At 39.4% G+C, this 13,071-nt stretch overlaps 1 protein-coding gene across 15 annotated transcripts in view; it reads right to left on the bottom strand.

The window, feature by feature from the left end:
- Positions 1-13,071, bottom strand: part of plekha6 (pleckstrin homology domain containing A6) — a 113,466-nt gene that overhangs the window by 24,578 nt on the left and 75,817 nt on the right. For 7 of the 15 annotated variants that reach the window (XM_086039882.1, XM_086039880.1, XM_086039881.1 and 4 more), the window contains 7 exons: positions 10,331-10,530; positions 8,577-9,113; positions 7,409-7,889; positions 7,062-7,148; positions 4,324-4,377; positions 4,028-4,108; positions 279-347 (listed from right to left, as the gene is read on the bottom strand). In XM_086039882.1, the coding sequence (XP_085896008.1) occupies positions 279-347; positions 4,028-4,108; positions 4,324-4,377; positions 7,062-7,148; positions 7,409-7,889; positions 8,577-9,113; positions 10,331-10,530 (1,509 nt within the window). The remainder of the gene's footprint in view (positions 1-278; positions 348-4,027; positions 4,109-4,323; positions 4,378-7,061; positions 7,149-7,408; positions 7,890-8,576; positions 9,114-10,330; positions 10,531-13,071) is intronic. The other 8 variants (XM_086039884.1, XM_086039891.1, XM_086039879.1 and 5 more) reach the window with 7 other exon arrangements.

The following is a 13,071-nucleotide window of genomic DNA, read 5'->3' as shown; positions in this document are numbered from 1 at the left end:
ATGACATGCATATTGAAAAGCAAAGTCCAGGCATTGTTAATATGGAATCAACTCTGATAGTAGAATTGCTTCTCTGGATGGAGAACATTCCCACAGACACATAACATATTGTACTTTTCCGGGAAGCCTGGTTAATTGCATGTAGCCAGTTGAGTTTTTTTTCATTTTCATTTCAAGGCCTCGTATCCCAAAACCCATGTCCACTAAGTGCAGTTTGGCTCATAAACTCTTTTTGAAATGTGCAAGTTCATTTATAGTGTGAAAGTGATAACACTCACACTTGTTTCAATTTCATTTAGCTTCAGTGTTGGGTGTAACTCTCTGTAGACATCATGGAAAGGAGGCACCTGTAAAAACAAAGACATAAAATATGTTGATACTTGACATGAGAGGAAAACTTTTACAAAAACAAAAACAAAGATTAAAAAAAAAGTTGTGATGCTGCATAAACCAAATATAAACACTGCAATGTGGGAACTATTTTCTCCTTTATAAACCATGGTGCATTGGGGCCGTAAGAGATACAAGTTACCAGATTTAATAGTTCTTCGAGATACAAGTCGTCATCCAGCCGATTTTTGTTTTGACTTTCAAGCACGAACGTGAGATTGTATGAAGAAACTTGAACACTGTATGGTGGCAGTGAACTTACTTAAACTCACTTCACAATAAGCAGCGGTTTGGCAAATAGTGAACGATTCATCATAAAGCTTCAAGCTGTTGAATGCTGTGGTCAGACCCAAAGCGAGTTGAGCGTTTGTGGCATGATTACATGTATAAAGTCAATGCAGTTTGTGCGGATAGGTGCAAATCAGCGCCGTATTTTTGACGGATGTTTGACGTGACGTGATGCGAGAGGGGCACCTGAAAAACTGCTTATTCGCCTATACACTCTCATTTGAAATTTTTTTAACTATAGCAACAGCCAGTGATGAGAATGTGCTTGCTGAAATAAACAGTATTGGACACAATAATCATTGCCTTTTGTGGACACCTGTACTGTACAACATAGTCAGCTTCCAAAACTGACCGGAACCGAGCCAAAAAGGACCAGTCATGGAGAATGTTGAATAAGGAAGTTGGGGTAACTGGTGTATTGACTTGTTTACAGCTGTTGAACTGTTGAACCAATATGGCATGTAGCAATAGCCAAAGTTTTAGCACAACCATCAGCCACCTGATTGACTAAGAATGTTCAAACTTTTTTTCCTGTCTGTTAGAGAAGAAGGAGGAGCTCTTCTCTGCCGTGAAGAAACTTACATGAGTCCCATGTGGGCGATATTTAGTGTTAGGTATGAAGCTAGCATAATGCCTCTCCCGGTAGTGTTAACTGTCAAAACTATTTAAAAGAAAGAGAAGTACACATTGTTTGTTTTAAAACAATCGGAGAACTGCCTATAGAAAAGCTCCATCAGCTTAAAGCTAACCTATCAATGGAAAATGCCTATGACATGCTAAAAATTAGCATCAATAATTGCAGTTTTAGAACTGTTTAAGCAATGGAAATTAGTGAAGCAACACATACAGACTGATATTATAGCAATACTCACAGATATATATTCTTTGTTCTCAATAAAACATGACAAAGGTTAAATCTTACAGTCACTTAGAGTAGCTTTAAAACTATTTTCCTTTGTGTCTGCATGACTACACCCCGGTAGCCATTAGGAGTAGCCCAATGAATTGAATTGCATGTATAGCATTAAATCATGATGCACACATGGTTTAATTATTTATGTTAAAATTGTTTATGTTATTACTCTGTTTTTATAAAGTACAATATTATAGGGTGATATTTTCTTTATTAAAAAAACAAGCAAAATGTTTGTTTTTCGGGGGACGAGGACTTAAACAGCACTTGGTCACGTAACAAATTTAACTTGTATCTCAAAGCACCAATGTATGTGTTATTTGTGGTTAATCACTCGATTATTTCATACAGTCTCCAATTTGAACGCCTCTTTCTGTTCAAGATGCATTCATTTTCATTCAAAACCCATTATTTTAATTTAAAAATAAATGGAGTGTTCCCCATTACACAGTAAAAAAACCCAACAAAAACAAACACGCTAGTAAAAATTTTGTGACGTGTAACATTCCACAAATAAACTGTTAATAAAAACAGACGCTTAGTACGTACAGTGTAATGTAGCATGGTGACACAAGTTTTTGTTGCAGACATCAAAATAATACAATTATTGACACAAAATAAACGTTATGAGTTGAATAACATTGTTCTGTGGATAAAAATGATTTACAAAACTTTGCGGGGTGCTTGATGGCTAGTACGGAAAGCAACTTTATCTGAAACCAACTAGAACCACAGCAAAACCACAAAAAAATACTGAAAGTGGACTACTGTATGTAAATTGAGATGAAGGACTAATGAAATAAGTCAAGATGACCATGGAGTTGTGACAAGTGGTTGTGATATAATTTAATGTACATCATATATGTTGGGAGGAAAAGATCAGAAGCACTTGTGTGAGTCTGTATGCATGCAAGGATTACAGGTCAGCTGTAAATCAAACAAGAGCTTTTGAAAAATATGTACCGTTATCGTCTTTTCAAGGTGGAATTAAAATTTGTGGTCGACAGCACACCTACGCACCGAAACACATACCATTCAGGGTCATAGTCTCAAGGAAAATGGTTTTCATGGGTTTTAGTAATCTAATACAGTACACGGAGGAGCATGGCTCTAGAGCTGTGGGATGATGGGAAATCAATTTATCTCATTGGAAGAAAAAATTCCAGACTATGACTGAATTTACATACTTTTATATATGGAGAGAGAGAGAGAGAGAGAGAGAGAGAGAGAGAGAGAGAGAGAGAGAGAGAGAGAGAGAGAGAGAGAGAGAGAGAGAGAGAGAGAGAGAGAGAGGACGTTGGTTACAGGGTAAATTCCAAAATCATGGACATCCTTTATTCCTTTATGCTACCGTAACAAATTTAACTTGTATCTCAAAGCACCAATGTATGTGTTATTTGTGGTTAATCACTCGATTATTTCATACAGTCTCCAATTTGAACGCCTCTTTCTGTTCAAGATGCATTCATTTTCATCCTTTATGCTGCCAGTCATGGAGTGCACTGTTGTGGTGAAGGCACAGCATTCAGTAAGACAGCCTATCACATTCTACTGACAGTTTTATTCATTTTTCACAGTTAGTGTTTTGGGATTCTAACTGGCCAAGGACATAGGAAGAAAGGCAGGATGATGCAGCAGTGGAAAAAGTGTAAAGTTACGCAGATATCACAATTTGGCCCAAAAAATGACTTAGGCAATTATGCTATGTGGCTGACGATATTCATAAAAAGTACCCAACTCAACATTTTTTGCCTGAAGTGCCTTCATGCAGATTAAATTAAGATTGAGGTCTTCTCACATCATTCTTTGCATTATCCTCCATAAGGCCAGACGTAGCCAATGACTCATCACAAAGACAAATGAAACAAATGCCCTAAAAGATGACTGATGACTGTACAATTTTGCCAAAATATTGAAACTCTTGCACAATCTTGGAAAAAGTTAGTACTTTTTGATTCACAAAGGCAAGCCATACATATATAAACCAGCAAGGAACTGTCCAACGAAATACATTTGTTAATATGTTCTTCTCATTCTGTCCACTTCACAAAATTGCTATGTACATAGATTTTCCTCGGACAACAAAAAATATATTAATTTAAAAAATATGACGTGACGACAAATTCCAAAATGATGGAAAACATAAAGTAATGTACGTAAAGTTATGAGGCGAACACTGCATGCAGACAAAAATACGACAAAAAGAGAGGCAGGCTTAGGAAAGGCTGGGTTATCTGCTGAATTGCTGTAGTTTGGCTTTGAATGCGGAGTACAATTGATTCTATTATTGTAAAGTTTTACTCGAAAGTTCCAAAATAATGTCCGAGTCAAAGGTGTTATTCCATCTGGCATCATTGGTTAAGATTGAACCTGCTAAACAAAGCAGTTTTGCTAGCTGAAGCCTGCCTCCCTGCTGCACTCTCTCTCCCCTCTTACTTGTATGCAGAGCTTTGCTGCAGAGGAGGACCTCTCCACCCTTCGGGTAACCATACCAATTAACCGGCTTCCCTCCAGCACCTGAAGATTCAGCTCAAATTACAAACACCTCACATTCACAACAACCCAGCTTTGAAGGAAACTGGAACACCTTTAACTTTTAAATTCAAGTCTTCCTCATACGGGAATAGGGAAAATAAAAGATGGCTGAATGAAGTATTGACAATGTCTGCATTTACAGTGAAAGACACCTCGTATGACATGATTTGACAAACAATGCAGATGTGTGCGCCTACCTGCTGGTCTAAATAATCCAAGTTGCGTTGGAGCTGGAGATCTAATATGTCCTCCTGAACCAAGCAGCAGCAACAGTGATAAATAAGGTGAGCAGACAGACACATGCAGCATTGACAGACATTTTTCAGATCAGACAGAAGCAGAGCAAACAAAGCACCCAATCACCTTCAGTGGACAGATGATTTCATTTTGTTGTTTGGACTTAATTTCTGTACTGTAGTTTAAAAACTGTAGCGACATGTACATTGAAATTTAACATTAACCTGATTAAATATTGGTCATGTACAGTACTTGGCTGTCTTGTAACCACCGTTGTATGCATGCCAAAAACAATTTGGAAAGGAGTCCAAGATAAGGTGACAATCAAAAGGTGCCCAAAAGTTTGAACTGAAGGAGAAATGTTGATTATGCACCACGCTTCAGGAAAATAGACATAATTATATTGGCGGATGGATTGATGTATGACATATAGGGTCATGCAGGGTCATGCATATATTAACGCAATCTATGCTCTGTAAACATGATTATGAATTAAATATTTGAAAAGGAAAACCATAATCCTAATATGGTTTCATTTGATAAGAAATAGTCAAAGCTTTTTTGTCTTAATTTGAGGAATATAATTTTGCTTTAATCAAATCATGAGTCTGATCGGTATGATCAATTTTTGTTATGTGTAAATTAAGACATGCAAACAAAAGGACTAATGTACAAAAAGAAGCTGGCTGAGGGTTTGCTATTCATAGAACTTAAAAAATGTCTATTACATTATGGCTGCAATGTTGATTTCACCAAATCCACTAGGGTATCCTGCAATCTGCTTCCCCTTAGACTGATATCTACGTATGTCAGTGGACTATGCAACAAACAAATGTGGTGTGAGGAATCCATATAGCTCACTTGTACTGGTTCATCTTCAGAGAGTGTAATGAATTATGGTGGCATGTTGCATTGGAATGACATCAAATGCTACGAAATGAAGAAGATCCAAGATGTGAAGAAGTGACAATGCTGCTAAATTCAAAAGTGTCCAAATACTACTACAGTATGCAAGTAATGTACCTTGCTAATAAATAACCATCAATGGTGGTGTGGTCGGTTTGGCATGCTTGAAAACCCAACGGACTCGCCAGTTACTATAAATAGTGCTCCGGTAGCATCTGATTTTCACAATGGAGACGTGCCAAATGCACGTTACAGCCATTACGGCAACTTGGCAAGCAGCTACTGTACATTTCAGTGTAAAATAGGCTAAACACTCTCCATATCATTTGGCACTGTCACATCATCATGTAAGAAGATTATTTTTTACTATTTTTTATTTTATACCCCCACAATGTGTAAAGAACCTGGGCGTCATTTTGGACTCTGAGCTCAGTTTTATTCCTCGCATTAAAAATGTAACCAAGATCGTTTTTTATCATCTTAAGAATATTGCCAGAGTCTGCCCGTTTCTCTCTCAGGCTAACACGGAGGTGCATGCTTTTATTTAATGTCGTTTAGATTATTGTAACGCCCTGCTTTCTGGCCTCCCCAAAAGTAGTATTTCCCCCTTACAACTACTGCAGAACTCAGCCGCTCGGGTGCTGATGAGAACCAGAGGGCGGGAGCACATTACACCAGTTTTAAAATCGCTGCAGTGGCTCCCTGTGTGTCTCAGGATCGATTTTAAGGTACTTTTATTAGTTTATAAATGTCTTAATAATGGTCTTGGGCGATCTTATTTATCTGATTTGCTTTCATCATACCAGCCCTCGCGGATCCTGAGGTCCTCTGGCGCCGGCCTTTTAATTATTCCTAGGGTGAGGACCAAAACGCATGGCGAGGCTGCATTCAGCCATTTTGGTCCTCAACTTTGGAATAGCCTGTCAGAGGATGTCAGGTCCACAGAGACTGTTGATATTTTTAAGAGGAAGCTCAAGACATGCCTTTTTACTTTGGCTTTTAAATAATTGCTCTTAGTCTCTTACTATTCTTATCCAATTTTATTGTTTTCAATATTAGCTCCAGTTTTTCTTCAAGGGGGGGCCTCTGCGTCATTCCTCTCAGCGTGGAGGAGCTGCCCTTGGGTACTCTTTCCTCATATGGTTTTTCGGTGCCCTGCCATGTCTCTTTTCCCGGTTATATATGTGTGTGTGGGGTTGGTGTGCGTGTGTGTGTGCGTGGGGGTGGGAGCGTGCGCGTGTGTGAGTTCAGGTGTGCTTGTGGATATCTGTCTTTGTGTATATTGTGAGGGGGGAGGGAAGGCGTGAGCGGGTTTTCTTTTTATGTTGTATTTTGATGTTTCTTGGGTACAGCACTTTGAGTTGCATTTTATGTGTGAAAAGTGCATTTTATTTGTGAAATGCGCTATATAAATAAAAATAGATATATATATATAATCCTATATATATAATCATGATATATACAGTAGATACCGAAAATGTCATTCACTAACACGTCTTCAATCAAACTATTAAATTGAAATTAAAAATTGTGTCATTGTTCAATTTTGTATTACCCTGCAGACACTCACATATACATTCAAAGATATTTGAAACCAATTACAAATAAGTACTGAGGAGAATGTCTAGAAAAAATAGATGACTTCATGCATATGACAGAGCTTACTGTTAGCAGCTGCAAAATAAAGCTTCACTCTACTCAAAACAATGGGCCTGCCACCACATGACTATTTCCGCATGTTCTGTTCTGCTATCTAGATTGAAAAGCATTGCAGCACATTGGCAGCACATACCATTTTATTGTGGATGGAAGGGGATACGGGGTAGTTGTGGTGGTATAATCCTTGATTTATGGACCTCCTATCACCAGAGTAGTCATACTGAAGGAAGGGAAGACGATAATGAGGAAAGAGTAAAATGGAGGCAAGAATGACAGCAAGGACGTTAGACTGGAGAAAGGTGAAAATGGTCACAACATTAATCTTTCATTTGATTTGTTTCAATGTTGCGCCTTGATTGTTCAATCCCCTTGTAAAACCCCAACCTAAAATTCTAACGTCAGTCGATTGTGCTGTAAAGTTAAGTCGATATTTTATGAATTCAGTATGATCATCCAAAATTACAGTGATGTGTTTCTCACCTTTGGCGAGCTGAGCGATCTCCTTAGGTTATAGACAGACGGATCAGCATAGATCACATCCTCCCTCAGCCTCCCCGAAAACCGGTCAAAACGCGCAGACGGTGATCGAGCCGGTGAAGCAAAGTTGTGTGATACTGGTGAGTAGGCCCCCCCAGAGGACAAGGATGGTGACCTGGGCACAGACCTCGAACGTGGCTGGATGGAAAGACGTCTCATAGACTTATCTACTCCACTGTAGTACTGAGGTCCCCAAGAGTCCCTGGGCGTTGGCGGACCATACAACTGGTGAGGCCCATCCCTCAGTGAACGGCGCTTTTCCTCAACAGTCCAGCGGTGGTCATATCCCCCCACAGCAGAGACAGAGCAAATGCTGTCCGGCCGGACTCCTGGGGGGTACAGCGGGTACTCCTCCAAGTACTGGGGGCCACTTGAGTAGCCATAGTAGTTGAACCCTTGGCTTGCTGGGTAATAATGGGATGGACTGGAAGAACGAGAAAAAAATCAGATGCCTTTGAGTAGGAATAAGTAGTAAGAAGCACTTCTCCATATCTTTAGGTGGATGTGTGGCATTCAAGCAGCTATAAAAACATAATAACATACTGTAATTGCCACTGATTATTTAGCAGTAATTTATCAGTATAAGGTATCCGTACATACAAATATTTTAGTTCACCTCATCTGTTCGCAGGGAACAGAAGTTAAATCGCATACGATTTATGAAATAGGACTGCGGCTTAACATCCACTTGTCACAATTTTTGATTTGTCAGATATTAAAACCAAATCGCCCTTGCAATATAAGCCTTATTTTAATCTAGTAGTTAGGTAACATGGATTTCATACGCCAAAAAGTAGAATAATAATAGGAATATACCTGTATACAATCTCCATTTTTTTTCATTTTCTTATGTTTACATGAATCATGTTTACGCGTTACAGACATCGCATTCAAGTGAAAATTAAAAAAGTTTCCAAAATTGGAGATAAGTGTTTTTCACAGGACAGTGACAACATGCAAAAACATACCAAAAAAAAAAAAAATCTAATGTTTATTTAACTTAAATTCAATATGCATAGTTATTTACGGATAGATACTGTGTCTCAGTAAGTCATTTGGAAGGTTTAAAAAGCATATATCTCCATATTTCTGACCCATAAGGGATGTATACCTGTTAATGTCCTCCTGGGACACCATGACCCGCCGCTGGTTGACCCAATGCTGCAGCTGTGCCATTGAGCTTTTCCTTTGGGCCACTCTCTCAGGGGCAGTTCTGGGAACAAAACCCCTCCTCAGCACCACATTCTGGTGCTGTTCCCTTGTGTCATTAGGTGGGTTGATGCCCACTTCTGGTTGTCTTTGAGGTATACAAGTGCTGTGATTTTGGGATTGAGGGGCTTTACTATTGTAGTTTTGCGGTGTGGAGCTGGGAGGGAAATGCTTACTCCAACCATTTGGATTGTGGTTTGTTTGAGAATGGCCACTGCCAGGCCCTCCACCTTCATCTTCAGTTTTTCCTCCACAGTCTTCTTGTCTCCCGTTGTTTTTCACTGTGTCATGATCAGAACAAGCAGTTAACAGTGGGGGCGTTTCCAACTTGTCTAACCCATTGTCATTTTTGTTTGGTGCTGTCTGTTGTTTCATTTCTATTTTCGGGTCAGTTTCTCTAGTAACCACGGCCTGGTCTGCTGTGACAGCCGCGTTTGATCTAAAAAGAAAACAAAAACAAAAGATTAAATGACACATACATTATCTTCTGCAGAGGTGGGCATTTTACAAAATTTTGTTGGTCCGTCATTCGTCATCAGTTGTGTTTCATGTTGAACTGAATTGTAATCGTCAGTTAAGTCCGTTGGTCCGTCAGTCGGTACCCCCCAAAAATCTCAGAAAAACGGGCGTCCACCAGGGATGGACTAACGGACCATCACTGACAGACGCGGTCAATGACAATTACACTGATGGATAAAAACCCACTTCTGTCATTCGTCAGTCTGTCCTTTCTAAAAGAAGTCCCATCATTTATCAGTGAAACAGGCGTCCATCAGTGACGGACTGACGGACCGGTTTGTCAGTCTGACGGAATGCCCATGTCTGATATTCTGTATCCATTTTCTATTCCAGGGTCACGGGTTAGCTGGAGCACAGCGGACTTTGGGTCGAGAGGTGGGTTACACTCTGGACTGGTCACCAACCAATCACATAGCACATGAAGGCAAACAACCATCCCTACTCACATTCACACATTTGAATTTAAAGTAGAGGTGTCCAGAATTTTTCTGCCACATACAGAAACGTCAAAGGATGCAAGAGCCACTTTGACAATCTTCACCTTAATTTACTTTACACCAATTCAATAGTGTAGGTAAAGACATGTGGAATAAAAACTACACAATATAATGCTTTATGTATTTAATATATATTTACAAAAACAGCCAAGCAAAAAGTTTCGTTTTTCCCTGACATTTTGGGTGGGCGTTGGCCCTGTAACCCACAAGCGTAGATCTGCCCTCACTAAATTACCATTCAAATTCATTGGGCGTTATGAATAGAAGCTTTGTTAATATTTTAGTGATGTGGAAAACAAGAACGTAAGCAATGAGAATGAATTTCATTCTCTTCTGCTCTTCTCCTGCCCCACTACTACAAAATGGACAGCGGACCGCAAATGCTACCCGGTCTGTAGTTTAGACACCACTGATTTCACTTAACCTTAACATGCATATAATTGTAATCTGAGAGGAAGCTGTAGTAGCATTCCCATGGAGAACATGCAAACTTCACACAGGAAAGTAAGGACGGGGATTCAAACCCTGAACCTCAGAACTGTGAGGAAGATGTGCTAACCAATAGTCGACCATGCTGCTCGTATGAAACGTAGTATTTAATCTTTAATTTGTTGGATCTGTGTATGTGTAGGTGCAACACCTGAGTGATGGATTAACGTTGACCACTGCAGCCTCGCTCATGGCTGTGATCCACTCCTTCTGCTCTTCATAGCTGTCTGCACTGAAGTAATATGTCCTGGTTCCAGCATGTTCCGCCTGTACGCAAAACACAACAGGAGCTTTCAACTCCCCATTTTCTTCTTGTTCCTCTTCCTCGTCCTCTTTCTCTTCCGACCACACCTAGAAATGTAGACAGAACAAGAACACATAAAAAAACAATCTCAGAACACTTTTGTCATCATTTCCATTCAAATTATTTGCAATAAATTAATCTCCTCATGCACGGGAGATGTCTGCCCAGATGCAAAGGTTCTTCTGCCTTTGTTGAAGTAATATTTGATAAACATGAAGATGCTGACATTTCCCATGGAGTGATGAGTAATACAACACAAGTGTTTTGATAAATTGGACCAATTGTTTTAAGATTAACCAATCGGATGAAAAAAAAAAAATATGCGGAAATGTGTGTGTTTTTCATGTTACTGCTAATGGTAAACAATGCAACATGCACTATAATGAAAATAGGCATGCATATCTGCACAGAAGAGTTGATAATCACCACTTGTACCTACTTTACTTTTATACCCAAACAGGAAACAAGGAATGAAGGCCAGTGGAGCTCATGGGGGTGGGTAAATACAATGTGGAAGGAAGAAGAGACATGGAAAGGGTCAAGGTTATGGGTTGGGGTTACAAGGTCAAATTGAGTCTTAAACGTAAATTTGTTTTGTGTTTGTGTGTGGATGAACTGGAACAGCTTTCAAATTAAAACAGGAAAAAGTACATTCTATTTTGAAGTGAATGGTTCAAGTTCAAACCACTCAGACTAGTAATTGTTACAACAACCACTAGAAGGCAGCAGGGCCAAAGAAAAGAATAACCTATCAGAGAAGTATCATCTTGAATCTTTCCATGTTAAAGCAGCATATATATATATATATATATATATATATATATATATATATATATATATATGTACACACATTCATCCATCAATTATGTCATGTCATGTCATCTTCCAAACCGCTTATCCTATATAGGGTCGCGGGGAGTTGCTGGAGCCTATCCCAGCCGTCAATGGGCGAAGGCAGACTACACCCCGAACTGGTCGCCAGCCAGTCGCAGGGCACACATAGACACTGTCACTGAGCGGGAATCGATCCCACGCTGCCCGCACACAACTCAGGCGTGTGTACCACTACACTATCAGCGGACTCCATCAATTATCCATACCGTTTATCCTCATAAGAGTTGTTGGAGCCTATCCACTCAGCTGTCAACGGGCAGTAGGCGGGGGACACCCTGAATCGGTTGCCAGCCAACCGCAGGGCACACAGAGACAAACAAACATTCACACTCACAATCACACCTAGGGGCAATTTAGAGAGTCCAATCAACTTACCATGCATGTTTTTGGAATGTGGGAGGAAACCGGAGCACCCGGAGAAAACCCACGCAGGCACGGGGAGAACATGCAAACTCCACACAGGGAGGCCGGAGCCGGGATCGAACCCACGACCTCTGAACTGTGAGGCGGACGTGCTAACCAGTCGTCCACCGTGCCGCCAAAAAAAAATAATAATAAAAATAAATAAAAACATCTCTCTCTCTCTCTCTCTCTCTCTCTCTCTCTCTCTCTCTATATATATATATATATATATATATATATATATATATATATATATATATATATATATATATATATATATATATATATATATGTACAGTAAAGACATTTTAACCTACCGCTGAAATGTGTATTGGTGTAAACAGCAACAGCGTAAGGAGGAAATGATGTCAGTAATAAACAGGACTCAGTTTCCTCCAGCTTGGAACACCAAAATGTTCCGCCTACTGCAGTGACAGCGTTGTGATGCAATGAGCTGACTGACTACACAGCACCACCCAGCAGTAACCTAGCAACAGAGGAGGGGCCCTGCGTGTGCGTGCATGTGTGTGTGTGCGTGCGCATGTGTGTGTGTGTACATGCATGCATTTGTCCTTGGAAGGAAAGATGCAAGGAGTAAAGAATTGGTAATTGACACTGACACACTTAATTATTAGAAGTAGTCAGAAACAACAAATATAGATAACAATAACTATTTTTTCAATTCATATATATATATATATATATATATATATATATATATATATATATATATATATATATATATATATATATATATATATATATATATATCCGCACACGCACACACACATGCATACTTTCGGTAGGGCCACCCACCATAAATCTAGGCCACAGTGATACAGGGAACAGCAGGTATCTTATCAGCATGTATGTTTAAGGTCAAACCTTGAATTGACAAAAAGGACATTTCAGTGGTTTCAGCAACCATTTGACCATTAGGCAGTAGGCACATATGTTTTTTGTTTTTTTTTAAGTTTAACTTTGTTTTTATTTCCCTACAGTGGACAATGCAAATACAGGGAAGTTTAAATCTAAGACCTATGAGGTATTTTTATTCCTACGAATTATGTGTGAAGAAGATTCTATTTTAGGCAAAGCGCTGGCAGGAGAACAGATACTACTGTAAATCAAAGCAGGTCATCAGTCGGTCCCTTTCACAGCTGTACTCCGACTATCTGATTTCTAAAGCCATGTGAATATAATAACAATGGACAATGTAAAAAATAAATAAATAAATGAAAAGTAATCTGTATTATTGAGGACTAGTCGAGGGAAACTGACTTAATTTGAAA

This window comes from Filicampus tigris, chromosome 9, assembly GCF_054856515.1.
Source record: "Filicampus tigris isolate MCC_2025a chromosome 9, RoL_Ftig_1.0, whole genome shotgun sequence".
Taxonomy (NCBI): Eukaryota; Metazoa; Chordata; class Actinopteri; order Syngnathiformes; family Syngnathidae; genus Filicampus; species Filicampus tigris.
This window is presented reverse-complemented; position numbering and strand designations above follow the sequence as displayed.